The sequence below is a fragment of the Durio zibethinus genome, chromosome 6 (genome assembly GCF_047325235.1).
Source record: "Durio zibethinus cultivar Kanyao isolate XHJ-2024 chromosome 6, ASM4732523v1, whole genome shotgun sequence".
Taxonomy (NCBI): domain Eukaryota; kingdom Viridiplantae; phylum Streptophyta; class Magnoliopsida; order Malvales; family Malvaceae; genus Durio; species Durio zibethinus.
In genome coordinates this window covers 31,078,194-31,101,291 of record NC_143167.1, presented here as the reverse complement: position 1 = coordinate 31,101,291, position 23,098 = coordinate 31,078,194, and the positions used below count along the sequence as shown (strand labels likewise).

The window sequence follows — 23,098 nt, the reverse complement described above, 5'->3', positions numbered from 1 at the left end:
GTTTAAAAAATGATTTCATGATAATTACGTTTTTACATCTTTGAAAAGTAGAATCATCGACACCAAAACTAATTCTACAGTCCTAACTAACGGGTAATAATAGTTAGCATAGACATGATCATATGATCCTGCTAACGGGTTATAGTAGTTAGTGTAAGGTCTTGACTAGCAGGTTATAATAATTAACGATGATTATTAGGATAAAATTATTGATACGACTAATGTTACAAGTTATAGCAATGATTGTAGCTAACGATAAACGAATAATAATGATGATTGATAATGACTTTTACAAATTGATTCATGATTTGGTGACATATATTGATATTGATTTATGATCTACGAAATGCTTGATAGAATGCTAATTTTTGAATTATTTTTGATATTATGAGTTGAATAATCTGTATAGTATGTATGAAAACGATATTTGATCTGGTAAGGTATGTGTGTTTATATTTGCTGAGCTGTGATTTATTCATTTTCATTTTCTTTTTTTTTATAGATGATATGAATGATAAATATGATTAATCTTGTGAGAAGCTAGAATAATTTGAGCATCAGAGAACTACTTAGAGAATATGATTTTATGAAGTATTGTTTCTTTTAGTTGTAATACTTGACATTGAATCTTTGGAGACTTGTTATTTAATTATTTTACAGATACTAAAATTTATTGAGAATCTTATTTTATTTTGAAGATTTTTCAATGGTTATGAATTAAGCTTCGTATTATTTCAAGATTTTACTTCAAAATAATTTATATTTCAATTTTGGGACGTGACAATTTATGCCTCGTATGGTAATCAAATTGTTTGCATTTCTTCAAGAAGTTTTTTTTTTTTTTCTTGCAGTTATTTTTATCTGGTGATGGATCAGGGGGTAGTTGGTATCACCTCGAGAGTTATAGTTGGTCATGGACCACTGCCTCACCATTAATGGAAGAAATACTGTGCGGCTGCATGAAGAAAAGAAAATGTGACATGTGCTTGTCAAAATTCAAGCTGGTTCATGATAATAATTCCTAAATTAGAAAATCTTATTGCTCTATGCTAGGTGAAGGCTTAAAATATATGTTATACACTGCAGAATAAAGTTGGCAGTGATGGAGATAGATTCCTACCACAATTTATAAGACATGTACACCTGAACTAATTTAAGATCAGATGCTTGTTCTTGAACATTTCCAAATGCATGAGAGTTTCCTACCACACTAGATATTATCAAGATGCATTTTTTGCTCTATTTTGTTGATAAACATCCCATAATATTTCAGGCAATGTCAAGTTATTTTTCTAGATAATTTTCAAATTAGGTAGCTTAATTGGTTTGGTACTTGGTTGTCAAGCATCTTTTATGACTTTGACTTTCAGCATGTGAATGGTGGAAAAAGAAAACACTCCTGTTCAGTCTTATTAAATTATTGTTACAAAGTTCCACGAAAAACCATTACACTGGCAATGTAGAGGTTAAAAAGAAGAAGAAAATAGAATTCAGAAAAGGCTGCATTGTTGTAAATTCATCAAAAGTGGAGATAGCAAGTTTATGCCAAATGCACTTTTGCCATGTGTAGAAAAAGAACAAGTATATTTTTTTGCTTTAACATCATGGGTTGGTGTAGCAAAAGCTGTCCTTGGTTTGCATGCTAGAATTTCCACACCCACTTGGACCTGTAGCATCATAAGAAATTAGGATAAGATCATTTAAAATCTGTTGAATAGATTTTTTCAGTTTTGACTTCAAAATTTACGCATCATTTGGTTATTGGTGGGTGTAATGATTGTCAACAAAATTCATCATGATCAACAGATACTGTGTGCTAGAAGTGAAGGTTGTTTCTGTTCCCGAAACTCTTATTACTACCTGGACTAACATCACTGAGAATTCAACAACATATTTAGATTATTTTATCTTGTTTGTTATAATGTCTATATCTAAAGATTCATAATTAGATATTAATTTGAAAGAGCCGTTACTAATTTTTTTTATCTAAATACGATTGGTCACTTAAAGAATCTATCCTTTTAGAGAATACCTAAGTTTAAGGATCTCTACAAAAATAGGTTCAAGTCTACTAACCATAACAGGGTTCGGGAGTTCGGTTACGTGTGAAGAAGGTTATAGTACCCTCACAACATCCATCGAAAAATGGTACCAGCTTAATTTTGTGTTATCTAACAAGCCTTAAAAATTTATCAAGTAATTAGTTGTTGGAATTATTTTCAATTAACTCTAATACTTTTAGTAAAAAATTGAAAAAATTTCCTCACCTCAAGAGTATGTAAGAAAACTACTGTGTGCTAGAAGTGAAGGTTGTTTCTGTTCCCGAAACTCTTATTACTACCTGGACTAACATCACTGAGAATTCAACAACATATTTAGACTATTTTATCCTGTTTGTTATAACGGCTAGATCCGAAGATTCATAATTAGATATTGATTTGAAAAAGTCGTTACCAATATTTTTTATCTAAATACGATTGGTCACCTAAAGAATCTATCCTTTCAGGGAACACCTAAGTTTAAGGGTCCCTACAAGAATAGGTTTGAGTCTACTAACCAGAACAAGGTTTGAGAGTTCGGTTACGTGTGAAGAAGGTTATAGCACCCTCACAACGCCCATCGAAAGATGGTACCAGCTTAATTTTATGTTATCCAACAAGCTTTAAAAATTTATCAAATAATTAATTATTAGAAATTATTCTCAATTGACTCTAATACTTTTAGTAAAAAATTGAGAAAATCCCCTCATCTCAAGAGTATGCAAGAAAACTACTGTTTCACTTACAGAGGCATCATCGTCGGATTATTTAAAAAGAAAATAAAAAGAAAGAAGAAAAAAATGACTGCTTTTGTGCAAGAAAATTGATACTTTTAACTTTTCCCTAAAAATATCTTTTAGAAAACTTTAATTTGGAGAAAAATTGATACTTTCAACTTTTCTTAAAAAAAAATCTTTTTTGAAAATTTATTTTTAAAGAAAATTGATACTTTCAACTTTTCTCCAAAAATATTTTTTTGGAAACTTTAATTTTGAGGAAAATTGATACTTTTAACTTTTCCTAAAAAAAAACCTTTTTTGAAAATTTATTTTTAAGAAAAATTAATACTTTCAACTTTTCCTTAAAACCTTTTTTTGAAATTTATTTTTAAGGAAAATTGATACTTTCAACTTTTATTTTTAAGAAAAATTGATACTTTCAATTTTTCTTTAAAAATATTTTTTTGGAAAGCTTATTTTCAAGGAAAATTGATACTTTCAACTTTTTCCCAAAAATATTTTTTTTGGATTTTATTTAAAGAAAATAAAATAATAAAATAAAATAAAAGTGAAAATAAAAATAAAAATAAAAAAAGTAAAATAAAAATAAAGATAAAAGTAAAAGAATATTAAACAAATCTAATATAATAATAAATAAATAAATAACGAAAAAAAAAAAACTTTGGAACGGCTCGGCTTAGCGGCTTGGCTTGACTTGGCTTGAGAAAAAAAAAACAGCTCAAAGACTGGGCTCGGGATTCTAACACACCAAAACCCTTTTTTAGCTTCTGTTTCTTCTCTATGTCTACCTTTTTTCTGTGTGTTTTCTTCTGTTCTTCCAGCACCTATTTATAGGGATTGATTAGAAGAGTTTCTAATCAATCCTAACTCTTTCTGGGATTTGGATTCAATCTTTGAATCCAATCTCAACTCTATTAATTCTCAAATCATAGTCAAATTCATTTCAATTTTTTTATCCTAATCTTAACTGAAAATTAATCAAAATAAAAAGATAAATATATTAATAGATAACAAAAAAAAATAATTAGATAAATAAAAGAAATAGATAAGTAATAATAAAAAATAAAATTAAATAAATAATAAAAAATATTAATAGATGAAAAATAATATATATATATATATATTAGATAATGAAAATACAAATAAAAACCCATCGGGGCAAGCTAATTGGATCCTAAACCGAGTCCAATGGGCTTAGACCCAAATCTTATTAGATCAGGCCCAATGGGTTTGGGTCCGAACTAAATAGGGTGTTTACAGCTACCTCTCTTTGCACATTTTCTGTGAAGCAAGAATTGTGCAAAGACGTAGACACCCATTCAAGACTCAACTTGACATTTTTTTTTTGTTTTTTTCTTTTTTTTTTGGTTAAAATTTTGATCAAAGCTCCTTTAAGCAGAGGCTTAACGACTTTGAAAAACATAAACAAAGCTCTTCAAATCAAAGGCTCAACGACTTTGAAAAAATAAATGGCTCATCTAATAAGAGGCTCAACAACTCTGAAAAGTAAATGGCTCCTCTAATCAAAGGCTCAACGACTTTGAAAAATAAATAAATTCTCTAAGCAGAAGCACTATGACTTCAAAAATAAATGCTCCTCTAAACAGAGGCACCCCAACTTTGAAAAGTAAATTGCTCCTCTAAATAGAGGCAACCACGACTTTGAAAAATAAATTGCTCCTCTAAACAGAGGCACCACGACTTTGAAAAATAAATTGCTCCTCTAAATAGAGGCAACGAAACTTTGAAAAGTAAATTACTTCTTGACAATCATGTCCAAAGGAGTTATATATCGTGATTGAAAAAATTTTGTAATGGGAACTCAAAGATTCATAATTTAAGTTCAACATTCATAGGTTCAGATTCGCAAGAACCTTCCAACTTCATAAGAATTTATTAAAATTTGATTCTCAAAATTTCAGTTTCATTAAAATTTACAAGATCTCAAGATTTGCATTTGTAACTTGCAAGACTCGCATCAAAGATCCTCATTTGAATTTTGGAGGCTCACATCCAAAAGTTCAAGGCTTTTCAAAGGTTCTCATTTGGCAAACTTGGAATTCATATCCAAAAATCTAAAGCTTTTCATTTAAATTTTGGAAATTCACATCCAAAAATTCAAAGCTTTTCATTTGAGTTCAAAGGCTCACATGTAATAAAACTTAGAGTTTCACATCTAAGTTCAAAGACTCTCATTTAAAACATTAGAAATTCATATCCAAAAGGTTGAAGCTTTGTATTTTGGAGATTCACATCCAAAAGTTCAAAACTTTTCATTTGTTCAAAAATTCACATTTGATGAACTTTAGGGTTTCACTCCTCAAAGATTCTCATTTTGAAACTCAAAGATTCTCATTTGAGTTCTCAAAAAATCAAAATATTTACAATTTATTTTTCAAGTGACTCACAAATTTGCATGAATGAATGTTATGACCAAAATTGCAAATGACTAATTAATGATGCAAATGCAACAACCTAGATTCTCATAGTGCCATGCATGTCCAAACAAAGTTTAATACATCAAATTATGTGCATGTACTATTCAAGCAATGATGCCACCATGATGCATATAATGCTGGCGTCTATATCATAAAATTTTAAATAATTGTGATAATATGGCTCTCAAAACTCCACCATTTCGCATGTCTTTCTCGTTTAGTTTCTCAATACTTTGGAACAAGTTTCATTAATCGATCATCACTTGACCACCATTTATGGACTTCTCAGCACTAACAAATTTTAGAACAAGTTTCATTCACCATCACTGGGTCATTACTCATAGGTGTCTCAGCATTAACCATTCCAAAACAACTTTATCCACTGATTATTTTTATCATTCAATCATAACTTGCAAGTTATATCAACGAATTCATCTTTGTACTCATCACTTGGTTATACCATTTTTCAAGATTTACCCCATCTTCATTTTATTATCCAATCCATCATCATATTCTCCATTTGGTCACATCATATATCCTTTCAAATCATCTCTTTTAAGTTTCTACCATTTTTTCATTTTGTTACCACCATTATCTTAGATTTCTCTTTAAAGGAATGCAATACTTTTTTATGCATATTGTCGTTCATTCATCACCATTTCAATTCTTGACAAATATAATGCACTCATACATTTTTTTGATTTATTCTAGGGATGTAACAATAAGAGAACACAAGGTAAATTATGGTAAAAATAATCAATAAAGATCTATTTTGGTACAAAACAAATGGGAAAGGAAATAAATTGGATACATGTCATTGGGATGAATGGTATGTCCAAACAATAAATATCCAGATAATTCTCAACATTAATCTAGGATTCTTTTTCAAAAACTCATTCCATTTACCGTTGAAGTCATTTTGAGCTTGGTAAATTTTGCCCAAGTCTTTGGGATCTTCAAATGTCTTTGATCTTTCACCCATGTGAACCATTTGACATGATCTTTTTCTACCCAAATCACCTTTTCAGGTTTTTAATTTGAATCTTTTTTTCATTTTTTCATTTTTTTCCTTCATTTTTTCTCTATTTTTTCATTTTTTATTTTTTTATCATCTTTTTTTTCTCATTTTTCATCTATTGTTGATATCTTTCCATACATTAAACTTTAGAGCGATGTAGCATGATTCCATTATTTCATCATGAGCATATCTTCGCCCAACATATGATCATTTAAGTTGAGCATTCACACTTAATCCAAATGAACTTTTTAAGGTTGTAATGTAGATCAAGGTGAGGGGTCATAAAAGAAATGGATATAATAGGCTCAAAACATATATTAAAAAGGTTCAAGACCAAATGATCATTTGATGTAACTTGACGTTTTGCCTCCACAGCATTTCATTATTTTTTTTTCTTTTCTCACACAAAGGATTCTCATTACTTTGCCCCAAGTCGTGTGTGGCATTTATTTTTTATTTTTCTTTTTTTTTTTCCATTTTTGAGACTTTTTGTGATATTTTTTCAAAAATTACCCCCAATGTAGAGGGTGATCTTTGGTTGAGATTTTTCAAAAAAAAAATCATAATAGGCTCAAAAGGGTAACAATAAATGGTTTTTCGAATGGTTAAAGAAAGATGGCCATTTTTCATCTCAATTGTGAATACTTTTCTTGAACATCATCTGTTAAACAAAGCTCATGAACCTATATAAAAGACTGTACATCTTCAAGATATATCTATTTCACCTCTGGTAACAACTTACTTGTTGCTCAAATCATCTCCTCATATTAATGTGCATGAGTTCACAAAATTAAATCTCATAATTATTGTTATCATTGTCTAAATATTCATCATCTAAAATTTGAGAATGAGAATATAAATTTATGAAAGGTAACAGAGCATGAAGTAATGGTCGAGTGAAAGAGAAAATGTAATGAAATGCATTAACTTACTTTTATTAAAATGATAACAAGTGAAGTCATATTGCAAAAAAAAGTCTAACATTACTCGAAAAAAAATCCTAAAATGACAAAAAAAAACTTTCAACCAGCCTTATCTCCATTCTTCAAAATTATCCCCATATGCGATTAAGTGAAGAATTTTTATTGACATCTTGTCTCTCAATTCATTGTGACTCTCCGGACCCTTTCTGACCAATGTGTTCTTGATTGTCACTCAGAGCACTAACATCAGGTGTTGTTGCTTTTCCTTGATCAAAACTTACTATTCCATCATTGATCAACCGTTACACCTTATACTTTAAAGCAGTGTAATTTTCAGTTGAATGGCCAGTAATTCTATAGTGATAGTTACAGTGGGCTGTAAGATCATACCACTTAGGATAGGGTGGCTTAAGTGGTTTTACATGGCTGGGGGTAATCAAATGGCTATTATAGAGTTCTCGATATAACTCCGTATAAGTCATGGGGATTGGATCAAATACAGATTTTTCTCAAGTAATTTATTGTTTTTATGAATCACTTACTAGGTTAGTAAGACGAATTTGGATTCTTACAGGAGCTTGAATGTTAAGGCTATATGTAAGATCTTAAGGGCTAAAAATTGATTGGTGTGTAGATGAATAAGGTGGTTGTGAAACTAACTAGTATGGGTAGGATGAGACATTATTCATAGTAGAATAGTATAGAGAGTAATCTTGGAGTGGATAGGATTGATAATCCCTGAATTGTTACCTATCAAAGCTCATAGTTTGAGCTTCAGTTTCTTTCTTTTCTGATGCTTTCTTGGTTTCTCCTCCTTTCAACTTGTCATTCTTGATGGTATTTTCAATAATTTCTTCAGAGATCACCATGTCGGTGAAATTCTTTGTTGTATTCCCTATCATCCTTTCATAATAGAGAGATTTAAAAGTGCTGATAAATAACACTGTAATTTTTTTATCAGTCAGAGGAGGCTGTACTTGAGAAGTAATATCCCTTCACCTCTGGACATACTTTTTAAAAGTCTCATCGACCTTTTTTTCAAGTTTTATAAAGACAAATGATCAGGGGTCAAATCCATGATATGTCGATATTGACTGATAAAATCATGAGCCATGTCACTCTAGGAACAGATACGAGCTTTGTCTAACTGGATGTACCACCTAACAGCAGAACCAGTAAGACTATCTTAAAAAATATGCATTAGTAACTTTTTATCATGAGCAGGGGCTACCATCTTTCGACAATACATGGTAATATGAGTTTTTGGGTACTTTGTGCCATCATATTTTTCAAATTCTGGTACTTTAAACTTAGAAAAAATGATCACATCAGGGACTAAGCAAAGCCTAACAGCATCAATTGAACCATAGAAACCAATTCCCTCCACAGCCCATAGCTTTTTTTCTAGCATACTAATTTTGGAGTTTTCCTTAGCTTCCACTTTTATCTTTTTCTTGTCTTTTCCTTTCAATTCATTCAGATTAGAGATTTAAATTGGTTCAACTACCTTTTCAGTAAAGACATGATTCACATAGCTATGGTAATACCCTGAATTAAAACCTGATGGCATTCCAGGATATGTAAGATATGTGAAATGTTATGGTGGAACCTCTTGTGTAGACTGAGCTTGAGGTGGACCAAAATCAGGTGGATATAAAAGGTCAGTTACTTCTTGCAATACAGGGTCTTGTTGGCTTGTGTCCTCTTTTATTTTTTTCTCCTTATTTAATTTGTTGAGAGCATCCAGAATTTTACTTAACTCATTCTCAATTTTTTCTTATACTTTTTCTAGCTTTTCAAATCTGTGAGAGTTTTTCTGCTCCATTTGTCTGGCTTTAGCTCTTGTATTGTATCGATGGATAGGGTTCTCGCTAGATGAAGCTATCTTTGAACCTTTAGCACCGTAATTATGATTAGAAATGCTATGCTATACTTTATGTGTGATACGTTGATGTACGAATGAAATGTACATTTTCATAAATGAAATCTAATATGAAATGAATGCAGATGATAATGTTAAAACAGGATCATGAAAATAATACAGACGCATAAAATCAGACAAATAACATGGTTAGTTTCACAAATGAACTGAAAGTGATGTTGATACATAATATTACATATGATAACGAAAATGATGCATAAAGCTAGACAATCAAAATGATTAGATAAACATTCTTCTTGTGTCCTAATTTCAGGGTATACCTATCATTAGATAGAAAGTGCTCTATCTTAAGTTTAAGCACTTCTAAGGTTCACTATATGTGGTTCGAGATTAAAGTCTAAAGGTTTTCAAATTACTCCTTATGTCATTGTCTATCACAGACTAGTAAGGCATCCTAATCATCACCCATTACAGGTTACAAGCAAAAAATGTTTAATTTGAATGGGAGTATTTCGCTAGCCATTGCGGAGGCATTAAACCTCACGAAAGCAATAGATACTTTACTCCCTTCTAGAAGGACGGAGCTCGGGTATAGAGCTCATGTTATGCATATGCATATGAATGACATAATTAATAAAGTAAATAAACATGAATGAATAAATAAAATATATACAAAAAAGTTTAATTTTATTAGGCTTTTGGATAACATAAATTTATTTGCTGGCCTGACTCTCGGAGTCCCCAGCAGAGTTGTCCAGCTGTCATAACGTCTAGATCCAGAGATCCATCGTTAGACATTGACTTGAAAGAGTCGTCACTAATCTTTTTTATCTAGGTGTGATTGGCCACCTAAGGAATCTATCATTTCAGGAAACACCTAAGTTTAAGGGTCTCTACAAGAATAGGTTCGAGTCTACTAACCAGAACAGAGTTCGAGAGTTTGGTTACGTGTGAAGAAGGTTATAGCACCCTCACAATGCCCATCGAAAGATGGTACCAGCTTAATTTTGTGTTATCCAACAAGCCTTAAAAATTTACCAAGTAATTAGTTATTGGAAATTATTCTCAATTGACTCTAATACTTTTAGCAAAAAATTGAGAAAATCTCCTTACCTCAAGAGTATGCAAGAAAACTACTGTTTCACTTACAGATGTTTCATCGTCTGATTATTTAAAAAGAAAATAAAAAAAAAGAAAAAAATGACTGCTTTTGTGCAGGAAAAATTGATACTTTCAACTTTTCTCCAAAATATTTTTTTAAAAATTTTAATTTCGAGAAAAATTGATACTTTCAACTTTTTCTCAAAAATTTTTTTTGAAAATTTATTTTTAAGAAAAATTGATACTTTCAATTTTTTCCCAAAAATATCTTTTAGAAAACTTTAATTTTAAGAAAAATTGATACTTTCAACTTTTCCTCAAAACCTTTTTTTGAAAATTTATTTTTAAGGAAAATTGATACTTTCAATTTTTCCTCAAAACCCTTTTTTTTTTTAAATTTATTTTTAAGAAAAATTGATACTTTCAACTTTTCTCTAAAAATATTTTTTTGGAAAGCTTATTTTCAAAGACAATTGATACTTTCAACTTTTTTTCAAAAGTATTTTTTTTAGATTTTATTTAAAGAAAATAAAATAATAAAATAAAATAAAGATAAAAGTAAAACAATATTAAACAAATCTAATATAATAATAATAATAATAAAAATAAATAAATAAATAACGAAAAAAAAAACTTGGGAATGGCTCGGCTTAGCGACTCGGCTTGAGGAAGAAAAACAGCTCGAAGACTGGGCTCGGGATTCTAACACACCAAAACCCTTTTTTAGCTTATGTTTCTTCTCTGTGTTTGCCTTTTTTCTGTGTGTTTTCTTCTATTCTTCCAACACTTATTTATAGGGATTGATCAGAAGAGTTTCTAATCAATCTCAACTCTTTCTGAGATTTGGATTCAATTTTTGAATCCAATCCCAACTCTGTCAATTCTCAAATTACAGCCAAATTCATTTCAATTTTTTTATCCTAATCTTAACTGAAAATTAATCAAAATAAAAAGATAAATATATTAATAGATAACAAAAAAAATAATTAGATAAATAAAAGAAATAGATAAGTAATAATAAAAAATAAAAGTAGATAAATAATAAAAATATTAATAGATGAAAAATAAAATATATATATATTAAATAATAAAAATAAAAATAAAAACTCATTAAGGTCAGCTAATTGGATTCTAAATCCAGTCTAATAGACTTGACCTAAATCTTATTAAACCAAGCTCAATGAATTTGGGTCCGAATTAAATAAGGTGTCTATACTGTCAATTTATGAGTTTGATATATTTTCAAGAATGAGGCTGTCATTTGCCTTTTGGAATACAAAGCCATTTTTATTTAATTCCGTTACTTATGTTAGGAACTTGCCTTTTAGAGGAGAGTGAAGAGAATGCAGTTTAGATTAATCTCGCCTGGCAGTATCCTTTCAGTGGATGGTGCAAATTCCCAGTTCATGGACTCTGCAGTGAAATTCTAAACTGATAAAAGTAGGCATTTTCAGCTATCCTTTGAGCTTTGGTTGAGTTACAGTGCCGGTGGAAACTAATACCATTAATTTCCACCTCAAGGAGAAGGTGGTCCAAGAGGAGAGGGAGCAACGGCAGAGATTAAAGACATTGAATACGGGTTTTGGTCTTGAACAGATACAAGCTAGTTTAGTAGGGTTAGGTGACGGTACAAAGTCTCTGTGGGCTTCATTTTTATGGGCCACATATCTCTATGTTTGTCTTGAATCAGAGAAATATAATACTAGAATTTAAGAAGTGGTCCAGGAATCAAACATTTATCAAAGTTTGTCTTGAACTACACTATTGTTTTTTAATGTATCTATTCAAAGTTTCATTTGTAGCAGCCATAAACCCAATAGTTGTTCCCTAAATTTTCTGCTGACAAGACAAATTATAAAGCCATGAAAGTGAAGGGATGAGTAGTAGACTACTTTTTTACCAACAGCTTTCTATTTCTACCCCTACAGAAATAACTTTTGACCCAAGAATATGCTGTTTCTAAGTATTCCAATGCATATAAATTTGACAAATGTAGTTTTTTTTTTTTTTTATTTTGTACTTGCAGAAACAGAAGGGGATGTATATTTATTTCTCCAGTGCAATGATTCTTGCACAGGCTGTTAAAAAAATTATTTGCTTGGAAAAGGAATGCTATTGCTATACGTTGCGGGTTTAAAAAGGTCTGAAGCTTTTTCACATCTGCTAACCTCAGCTAGCAGCTCCACAACAGCTTATGATAGTTGTTTATACAAGAGTTTTCATGGGACCTTTTTTTCACTTTCTGACAATTCACTCAGGCACTCACTTTCACAGCCATAATGATTCCTCTTCCTTTTGTTAAAAATGAAAAAATGGTGAATCCGTTTTCCTCAACATCTTTATCATTATCCCTGCAAATCCTCCAGGATGGTTACTCAGATGCTCTCACATTTTTGTTGCTACCAGCTATTATAACATATGATAAAGATGAATAAAATGCTTGACTTCATTGACACGAAAAGATCAATTCTCAGTCTTTTTATAGTTGGAGCATCCCTTATTTGTTAGTAGTACTAGCATTTATTTTTCTCTATTTTGCTCAAACTTTTTTTTTTGTAGGTACGGATTACAAGTGGACGCTAGTATTAGCATTAGTTCATTAGCATATATGTTGCAGAAAAAGAGCAAGAAACAGGCCATATTCCACAAGAATATATATGTAACATCTATGGCCCCCTACAACCCATACTCCTTGGCATCAGATCCTCTCCCGACATGACATGTTTACAACATTATTATCCCAAAAAAAGACATCTTTGCAGATGAAGCTGTGAACCATTAAAATTGAATGTTTTGGAGAATAACAGGCCAATTCATTAATCCCAGAAAAAGGAGTAGAATAAAGAAATAGTACCCCAAAAAAAAAAGTCAACACAAGAACTAACAGTCTGGATTTTCCTTTATCTAAAAGAAGTGTACTAATTACTAAGCGGAAATATAATGGTGAGATAAAGTAAAGGCTACGCAATCCTACGGACCGGACAGATTCTTCGGCCTAACCATGGTTAAGAGAAATGAGGCCCCTCTCCATTGCCAAATCGTGAAAAATGGGAATAAAGGAGCCAGTGACCTCCACAAGTCTTTCTCCAGGTGAAACGGAGAGAGACAAAGAGAAAGGAGGAGATGTCGGACGAGGAACATCACTTTGAGTCAAAGGCGGACGCCGGAGCCTCAAAGACCTATCCTCAGCAAGCTGGTACCATCCGCAAGAATGGCTACATCGTCATCAAGGCCCGTCCTTGCAAGGTCTTTAACTTAATCCTGTTCTTTGTTTCTTTGGCTTAGCAACAAAAAAAAAAAAAATCATGTTCTTTGCTGTTATCAACTTGTATATGGGTTTTTGTTTCTTTTTCGATCTCTCATGGTTATATTTTGATTCTGTTGATGATTAATTATGCATCTGTTTAATGGGTACTCCTTGTTTTCCTGTTTACTATGTGGGCTTAATTTGAGTACTTAGAAAATGGTTGATTGATCATTGTTGCTTTGTTGGGAGTGTAGACATGTTATAGTGATTCAAAGTTCTTTAGATTGGGCCAGAAAAATCATGGTTATCAAATTAAGTTAGGCCTTGGAAAAGCTTGATAGCGTAGAGCCTTTCAAACTTAAAAAGAGCTGTAAAATTCTATGCTCGTTGGTGTGTAGATAGATTAGTTTACACCCTTCGCCAGCATTTCTCCATGACATTATTAATTCCTAGACTATGGGAATTCCTATTGTTGAACAAACATTCCCACAGTACAATTATATATGCTGTTAACAAAAGGGCTCTGCTTTCTTTGTCTCGGTATAAGTGATTCACTTTTGCTTTCTTCATAATTTATAATCTGTTTGTTATCTTTTTCACCAAATTAAAACAGGTCGTAGAAGTTTCAACTTCGAAGACCGGCAAACATGGACATGCAAAGTGCCACTTTGTGGGCATTGATATCTTTAATGGGAAAAAACTTGAAGATATTGTTCCTTCATCCCACAACTGTGATGTAATGTTATTCTTAAGTTTCGATGTTACAACTTATACGTATAACCTTTACCAGTTACCCCATCTCAATTCACTCCTTTCTTCTGCATAAGCAGCTAATTTACTTGTTTTCTATCTTCTCTCACAGGTTCCCCATGTTAATCGTGCTGATTATCAGCTGATTGATATCTCTGAAGATGGTTTTGTAAGTTGTTGAGCATATGTTCATAACTAGATACCTTTTCTTCTATTGCTTCAAATGCTTAGTTTTATATGTGAAGCAAATATTGCCTGAGTATCAGAAATATAAATATGACAGATGAATTCAGTAATTAATTCATTGAACTTGTGTGTCATGTAGGTTAGTCTCTTAACTGAAAATGGAAACACCAAGGATGACCTAAAGCTTCCCACCGATGAAAATCTGCTTAGCCAGGTATATCATAAGGATAGTCTAAGTTTCAGCAACCATTTTTATAATTATAACCCATTTTCTATCTAGTGATTAAATTCTGTGTTTACACTTAAATGTTTGCAGATTAAAGATGGGTTTGCTGAAGGACAGGAGCTTGTGGTGACAGTCATGTCCGCAATGGGAGAGGAGCAGATTTGTGCTCTCAAGGACATTGGTTCTAAAAATTGAATATCTCCTGTTATAGCTTTATTTGCTGACAGAGAGTTTTGCATACTATGCATGTGTGCAAGAAACCCTTGTTCAGATGGTATTTTAACATTGTAATCTTCAGGTTTATGGAGAACTGCTGATCCCTGGATGAAGGGAGCTTGTATCAACAGCAGGATGGAATTTATATATAGCCCTATTTCTATGTCATATTCATTAATATTTGGTTGGGTTTGAGCATCGATCTAAGGCCTTTAAGGTCTCATGTTTCTTTCCAACTAGATAAAAATGTTTCTTTTCCGCTCAGTGTTAGCTGGGATAGTTCTTGAACCAATTTGTGTTTATCGCTGGAATTTCTGTAGGTATTCGTAGACCCTCTCTCTAGTGATACGCACGCCGTATATTAGAGGAAAGTTGGTTTTATCATATCAATTCTGTTTCCTGTACCTTCAGCCCAGGACCTTTCCTGGAATATTAGCTGCATAAATCTATGATTTAGTCGAATTATGATGTTTTGATCTCGCAAAGCCCAAAAATAGAGATCCAATAAAAAAACCCGGTATGCAGAAGTAGTAGGCTAGTAGCACAAAAATTGTCTTTACAATCCCAATGTCAGATAATGAGTACGCATTTCCTTGTCACAACGGACTCCCAACATAATTCAATACAACAAAACCAAGTAAAATTCTTGCAAAACTGAAGGAACATAATTCTCAACAGAAATTTATGATCGGGATAACTTGCTCCCAGGGGAAGTGCCATAGATGTAGGAAGCAAATCCCCAAAAGGTTATGACCAGAGAGAGGATCTTGAAGCCGCTCATCGGGTCATGTAACAGTATGACAGCAGCAATGCTTGTGAGTGGTACCCTAACTGCATTCAGAACACCAGCCATCACAGTGGACGCCAGGAAAAGCACAGCAGTGGCTCCTAACACACCAAACTGAAAAGTAATTACACCCCAAATAAGAACCAGATTGTATGCAGTTTCCCCACCCTCGAAAGTTTTAGCCTCGGATACCATTCCTTGGAAATCGTGGTTAACTACTACCCCAATTGTAGTAAACACAAAGGCAAAGAATGAAACCATGACCTGTTGCTCCAAAACAACATGTAAGGACCTTCTGCCCAAGAGCTTCACAAAAATCAACTCTGAAAGAGCAAAGATAAGGCCATGGAGTGCTGATCCCAAGATATCCCATACAAAACCCCAAATATATTGGCTGTTAGTGATACTGGGATACCTATCAGAATCTGAATCTAATGCAATCAAGGTCACAGCAGCAGTTATTATCACAATAGCATTTATTATTGAACCATTCAGTCTGTTCTTCACAATCAAGAAACCAAACAGTGCAGAAAAGACTAGGGATGATGATGCCAAAAGAGCTGCAGTTGATGCCGGGAGATAGGCATAGGCATATGCATACATGAGATTATCAGCAGCACTTAAGAGCCCCAGAAAAACATAAGAAAGGAACAGATATAAATTGAGAGGAGTAGGGGAAGTTTTAAAAAACAGGTACGTAGGAAATAAGATCATAGCAGGTATTGGCCATCCGGCAACTGCTACCCATGAAATGATCCATTTGCTGGTTCCCCCATTAGCAAAGTAGACACGAGATAGAAGGCTTGAAGCAGGAAATGCCACAAGCATCCCCAAAGTGCTTAGAAATAGAAGAATCCAACGTGAAATTGGCTTGCTTTTTTATGCTTCCCAAGCCATGGTCTTAACCTTGGAAACCCATCCTAACAGTGAAGAACTTCCTGATGAAACCTCCTCTTCCTCCTCCATCCTATCTCCTAACATCAATCAAGAAATATAGGATCCAAAGAAAATAAAGGTAAATTCTACTTCTTCCTCTTTTATTTCAAAGCTTAGACAATCAGGCAAACAGAAACAAACAAGAAGTCAAGTACCAGAACCTTCAGAAAAAGGACAACAGAGAAAAACACAGTCACTATAAAAACCGATAATTAGAACTCGAAAACATGAAGAGCTTTATTAACCCAGACAAAATTCAACAAGAATTTTACTGAAGAAAAACAGTCAGCGTGAGAAGTACAGAGGACGAACCTTCCTGGAGTAGCACTTCTTGCATTTCTTTAAGTGTTTCCGTATGGAGTATTTGTTTGTGGAATTCGGATTTGATGTGAATCAAATATCTAATATTATACTAACATTTCAATTCTTCATGTTTTTTAAAATCATTTCATAGCTGATTATTACTGAATGGCTGTACAGCTACGGTCAATGACAGAGTGCACCACTTTGTAATTAGATGGGCACTGACAGTTCAATATTTGCCAGCCAATAATCAATCAACATAGTGTAACTTTCTATATTTTTGTTGATATTCTACAATTTCTGGCGGGCAAATCCTATACAAGCCTAAAGCCTATGGTCAGCTCTTTTTTCTAGATTTTTTAGTAATTACTAATTAGAAAGCTTGAGTTGGTTACCTTTCAGTTATAATTTACTCTGCTGTGCTGTTCAATTTACCTTAAACAGCATGAACATGCTTTGCAACTGGCACTTGCTGCTACTTGGTCTAGCTAAGTCGGAATCAATCTAAAGTGCTTCTTTTCAATATTCCAGATATTGGTTTTATCTTGATGGCTTTGCAGTATTGGATTAGTAATTGGTTTTCTCAGTGCTTGAATACCTATGTGCCTAAGTTTCTTAGAAAATAAAATATAAAAAAAATTTCCAGATTTTGGTATTTGAATTTTTCATTTGCTGAATATTATTTATGTCAAGGTGATTCAAATCTTGTTTTTTAATAAAAAATCATTGATTAATTATTAAACTATATTCTCAGATGCAAACCTTCTTAACTACTTTAAACACATGCTTGTAGTGTCATTCAGCTTCAATCATGGTGATCATGTCCTTGTCTGTCAGTCTACAAACTTGAACCACTTTCTAATTCCATTTTTACAACCCTAGTGTTTTCTCTTCCATTATTATTCTCACTTATGTCACGTCTAATGGCAACCAAACATGTCAATCACTACCATGAACTATGCAATTCTTCTCCTTAGCAATGGAATAATTATGTACAAAACTAACAAGTTTTTCTTCACTAATATCATGCTTGGTAAGAACAGAGAAAATGTTTGAAGTAAACATGTCAAACATGCTAGCTGTCACGGTCCACGCATTCCTCCTACTGAAATCACGCGATCGTGCGGCACCAAAACTACTCGTAATCAATGTTAACCTTCACCATGTCCATTTTTCTTCGCGAACCAACCAAATCCGACCCTTCAAGCCGCATGCCCACAAGCCTTTTCTGGCTTTTGTACCCGTAGGGTTGCTTATTCTGACTCTATAGAGAGGAACTCATCTCTCATCGCGTATCGGCCCACGGTTCTTCAAGTGACCATGAGCACCTAGCTCTGGCCGCAAAGCTTAATGCTTCGAGCCCCGACCCTCGAATCTCGTAGGGGCACACAGCCCCGGTTCTCTTGATGTTATTACATCTTGACATGGTGAGAACCCAACACCACGTCCGTACGTATGATACGCAAGCTCCCGTATCAAGTTTACGCAAGCATCCTCTTTATGCTGGTTAGTAGTCAGCTCGGAGCCTCTAGGCTCAACTCGTCCCACGTGACTCGGTTCTTAGGGCTTACGCCCTTTAGCGTCAGTATTGGCCGTCCGCACGCATGATTGACACCTAACATCATGCTAGTCCCGTAAGGGGACTCAGGAGGACTGCCTCAGCTGCAGCACACCAGTTGCTCGACTGGCCACTGGGGCCTAACAACGTGCCTACCTGCTAGCCCGCGCATCCTCTCGGCTCGATGGCATCCCTCATACATGAATACCATCGCGTGGTCCAGTCCCGCAAGGATCCTTGGGTGGACTGCCCCAGCTGCAGCCCACTAGCCCGACTGGCCACAGGGGTCTAGCAGCGTGCCCGCTAGCTAGCCCGCGCATCCCTTTGGCTCGATGGTATCCCTCCTACGTAAACACCATCACCTGATCCTTCCGGCTCGAGGAGGGGAAACTGAGGGGCCTAGCGGTCTCTACCGTCCAGCCCCATGATTCAACGTAAAGGCGCGATACAAGGCCCGTCAGCCCCAACCGCCCCCGGGTTTACCTTACCAGAGGAAACATCGTGCCACGCTCGTGACCCTACGATGTCCGCCCACCTAGACACCACGAGTGCCTAGGAATAGCTCTCTTCAGACTAGCTAGGCCCCCGCTTGCCCGCTAGCCAAAGGGGTGGTGAAGAGCTGACACCAATTGTCCCCTAATAAAGAGCGTTAGAGATTTTCCCAATATGCTACCAGTGACCGTAAGAATGTCTGAAATGGGGACACTTTTCTGCCCAACCCCCTCAGGGCCTTTCTCCGGCTAACTCAGGGCCTCGTAACCTTCCTCTTGGTCACCAATGCTCCTTGATTCTGCTCGTTGCTCCACCAACCCACTCGAAGGTGCTCGCACATGGCTTCGACCGACAGCACCTGTCTGGCTAGCTGGTCTTAGGGCACCGACGTAATGCTTTATACTTACCTGCATATCTCAGGGTTTAGGGCATTGATCGTCTACACACAATGTCCCTAACCTATTCCCATGCTCAGAACGCCCGCACACTGCTTCCACAGATGGCACCCGCCAGGCTACTTGGCTTGAGGGTGTCCGACTACTGTCCCGAACTTCCCCGCGTATCTTACGGTTCGGGGCTCTCATTGGCTCTACAACATGTTAGCATCATGTTTCCAAGCTCCGAATGCACACCCGCATTCTTTAGAACCGCTTTCTCGCCAGCTCGGTCTCGACCGCTGCTTGGTCCAGGGTCAGTCATGGCAGGACCAAGGCCTGACCATGACACTCTCCCCCATTTACTATGTCGATGCCCTCATCGACGCCTAGACCACACCCAACTATCTTGTTGCACACAGCTAACATTTACTCATATGTCTCTCATTTGTGCCCTCAAAAATTGGGTCGAGGTCCCGTCACACTAGGCACCGTCCACAGTACTCGTCCATTGTTGATGTAGATGGGTCACATTGTCGCACCCTTGTCGTTCAGCTTGGTTTCTGCTCGGATCGTTTAACCTTGTCGTGGTTGTTCCATATGGGCCATACCATGGCTTTATCTCTTGATCATGTTATGTTGCGACCTTGAGGTGCCCTCGTCGATCAATGACCCTCAGTAGAATGAATGACCACCCGCTTTGCCACTCATTGGTGCGTCCCACCGGACGTGACCCCTCACACCAACTGCACGCTTACAGCATCAACCCACTGATGCGCCCCTCTGGGCGTGAGGCTTAGGTCAACCGCACCCTACATGAGGACCCTAGCACAGTGGCATTCAAGCACCTAGGTTATTTCCCAACTTGGGTCCTCTCGGCCCCTCCAAGGTCACCTCTCTAGGTATGGCCCTCTGGCCAACCGCCCCCAAGACGGCACCTTAAAACGCGCTAACTCGATCTTTGCCCCCGGCTTAAACACTGTGTTCCATGGCCCAAGCTCCACTATCTTGGCTTAGTCTCACGGGGAATTGACAGGTCTCCCCCACTTTTACTCGAAACTCAACGTCGTATTATGCGTAACCGTATCTCCTTAATGGTTCTATTTCTCAATAATTTTAACTCTGGCCCGATTCCTAAGGCATCCCAAGATCCACTTATGCTCGGAGATCCACTGATCTAACAGAACACCTAGTTCACTGATTAGCTCGACTCGGGGATTCACCCGCTCAATCCTCAAGGTCCACTGACCATCACAGGACATGGTCCACTGACCATCCCACTTGTGGCTTCAATCTTTGGCCACTCCATACTCCTCTGTGCAAGAATTCCATGCTTAGACCCGAATACTTCGGCTTGTGCCCCCACTGGGGCACCTGCACCATACAGCTACCGCATACATTAGCAATTAATCTTGAAACTCGATACCTCTTGCCCCTCAGGACAAGGTTCACTCGGCCCACGTGGCCTTGTGCAACACCATTTCATGGTGTAAGCCCCTTTTCACATCTCTGTCTCACTACGGTTCCTTCCACCGTAAAGGCATCACATGCCGCAACAAATGCCAACACCTTTTTCCTAGGTGAGGCTAGACTCTGGTGCCCTTTTGCTTGGCACCCAAGAGCCTACTTAAGAGCCATTTTACATTAGCCCAATATTTCTCGCAGCACACATCGCTGGCTCATTTTCGAACCTCTATCGACACATAACCCACATTTGCGTCTCGATAGCTCCATTTGAGCTTAGCACCACCTCGGTTTCGCGTCACAAGACCCACACATGGGTCAGGTATATCTCACCACTGAGCCAACCTAGGCTCTGATACCAAATGTCACGGTCCACGCGTTCCTCCTACTGAAATCACGCGATTGTGCGGCACCAAGACTACTCGTAGTCAAAGTCAGCCTTCACCATGTCCATTTTTCTTCGCGGACCAACCAAATTCGACCTTTCAAGCCGCATGCCCACAAGCCTTTTCTGGCTTTTATCTCCATAGGGTTGCTTATTCTGACTCTATAGAGAGGAACACATCTCTCATCGTGCATCGGCCCACGGTTCTTCAAGTGACCATGAGCACCTAGCTCTGGCCGCAAGGCTTAATGCTTCGAGCCCCGACCCTCGAATCTCGTAGGGGCACACAGCCTCGGTTCTCTTGATGTTATTACATCTTGACTTGGTGAGAACCCAACACCACGCCCGTACGTATGATACGCAAGCTCCCGTATCAAGTTTACGCAAGCATCCCCTTTACGCTGGTCAGTAGCCAGCTCGGAGCCTCTAGGCTCAACTTATCCCACGGGACTCGATTCTTAGGGCTTACGCCCTTTAGCGTCAGTATTGGCCGCCCGCACGCATGATTGACACCTAACATCATGCTAATCCCGTAAGGGGACTCAGGAGGACTGTCTCAGCTGCAGCACACCAGCTGCCCGACTGGCCACTGGGGCCTAGCAGCGTGCCTGCCTGCTAACCCGTGTATCCTCTCGGCTCGATGGCATCCCTCCTACATGAATACCATCGCGTGGTCCAATCCCGCAAGGATCCTTGGGTGGACTGCCCCATCTGCAGCCCACCAGCCCGACTGGCCACAGGGGTCTAGCAGCGTGCCCGCTAGCTAGCCCGCGCATCCCTTTGGCTCGATGGTATCCCTCCTACGTAAACACCATCACCTGATCCTTCTGGCTCGAGGAGGGAAAACCGAGGGGCCTAGCGGTCTCTACCGTCCAACCCCATGGTTCAAAGCAAAGGCGCGATACGAGGCCCACCAGCCCCAACCGCCCCCGGGTTTACCTTACCCGAGAAAACATCGTGCCATGCTCGTGACCCTACGATGTCCGCCCACCTAGACACCACGAGTGCCTAGGAGTAGCTCTTTTCAGACTAGCCAAGCCCCCGCCTGCCCGCTAGCCAAAGGGGTGGTGGAGAGCTGACACCAATCGTCCCCCTATAAAGAGCGTTAGAGATTTTCCCAATATGCTACCAGTGACCGTAAGAATGTCTGAAATGTGGACACTTTTCTGCCCAGCCCCCTCAGGGCCTTTCTCCGGCTAACTCAGGGCCCCGTAACCTTCCTCTTGGTCACCAATGCTCCTTGATTCTGCTCGTTGCTCCACCAACCCACTCGAAGGTGCCCGTACATGGCTTCGACCGACAGCACCTGTCTGGCTAGCTGGTCCTAGGGCACCGGCGTAATGACTTATACTTACCTGCAAATCTCAGGGTTTAGGGCATGGACCGTCCACACACAATGTCTCTAACCTATTCCCATGCTTAGAACGCCCGCACACTGCTTCCACAGATGGCACCTGTCAGGCTACTTGACTTGAGGGTGTCCGACCACTGTCCCGAACTTCTCCGCGTATCTTGCGGCTCGGGGCTCTCATTGCCTCTACAACATGTTAGCATCATGTTCCCAAGCTCTGAATGCACGCCCGCATTCCTTAGAACCGCTTTCCCGCCAGCTCGATCTCGACCGCTGCTTGGTCCAGGGTCAGTCATGGCAGGACCAAGGCCTGACCATGACACTAGCCATGTCCATTACTAAATAAATTTTTTTTTTTGGTAAGAATAAAAATAAATTAAAAAAATTTAAAAATTTAAAAATAGATAAGCGAATCTTATTCATAAATTATGCTCTTTTACTAAAAAACTAGAAATATTCCCACAACATATCAAGAATGGACTTCCCCTGCCAAGACCCAAAAGAAAAAAAAAGTTTAATAAAAAATAAAAAATAATATAAATAGAAAAAATGCCACAGAAAAGAAAGGGCCCTCTGATGTCTGGGTCAACAGTCCATGTAACAAAAAACCCACCAAAACGCCGTGAATCAAAAGAAAGCGTCAAAGGTCAACAAAATCAACGGCGATCCTCCGCAGCTAAAG

The 23,098-nt window shown here is 37.0% G+C and overlaps 2 protein-coding genes across 2 annotated transcripts; one reads left to right on the top strand and one right to left on the bottom strand.

Annotated features, from left to right (window-relative positions):
- Positions 1 to 13,112: 13,112 nt before the first annotated feature.
- On the top strand, positions 13,113 to 14,934 carry LOC111285097 (eukaryotic translation initiation factor 5A). Its single transcript, XM_022874341.2, has 5 exons — positions 13,113 to 13,387; positions 14,002 to 14,124; positions 14,251 to 14,307; positions 14,464 to 14,538; positions 14,641 to 14,934. Exons 1-5 carry the CDS (start codon positions 13,265 to 13,267, stop codon positions 14,743 to 14,745), a joined length of 483 nt encoding a protein of 160 aa, XP_022730076.2. The 5' UTR covers positions 13,113 to 13,264; the 3' UTR covers positions 14,746 to 14,934.
- Positions 14,935 to 15,286: 352 nt separating this feature from the next.
- On the bottom strand, positions 15,287 to 17,156 carry LOC111285879 (putative purine permease 5). Its single transcript, XM_022875525.2, has 2 exons — positions 16,802 to 17,156; positions 15,287 to 16,527 (listed from the first exon to the last, which is right to left on the bottom strand). Exon 2 carries the CDS (start codon positions 16,379 to 16,381, stop codon positions 15,449 to 15,451), a length of 933 nt encoding a protein of 310 aa, XP_022731260.2. The 5' UTR covers positions 16,382 to 16,527; positions 16,802 to 17,156; the 3' UTR covers positions 15,287 to 15,448.
- Between the last annotated feature and the right edge of the window lie 5,942 nt (positions 17,157 to 23,098).

Bases quoted from the DNA above. Each gene is read 5' to 3' on its own strand.
- LOC111285097 (XM_022874341.2), top strand. From the start codon at position 13,265: ATGTCGGACGAGGAACATCACTTTGAGTCAAAGGCGGACGCCGGAGCC. The intron at 13,388-14,001 runs GTCTTTAACTTA...AAATTAAAACAG, and splicing joins TCAAGGCCCGTCCTTGCAAG to GTCGTAGAAGTTTCAACTTC. The intron at 14,308-14,463 runs GTAAGTTGTTGA...TGTGTCATGTAG, and splicing joins ATATCTCTGAAGATGGTTTT to GTTAGTCTCTTAACTGAAAA.
- LOC111285879 (XM_022875525.2), bottom strand. From the start codon at position 16,381: ATGCTTGTGGCATTTCCTGCTTCAAGCCTTCTATCTCGTGTCTACTTT.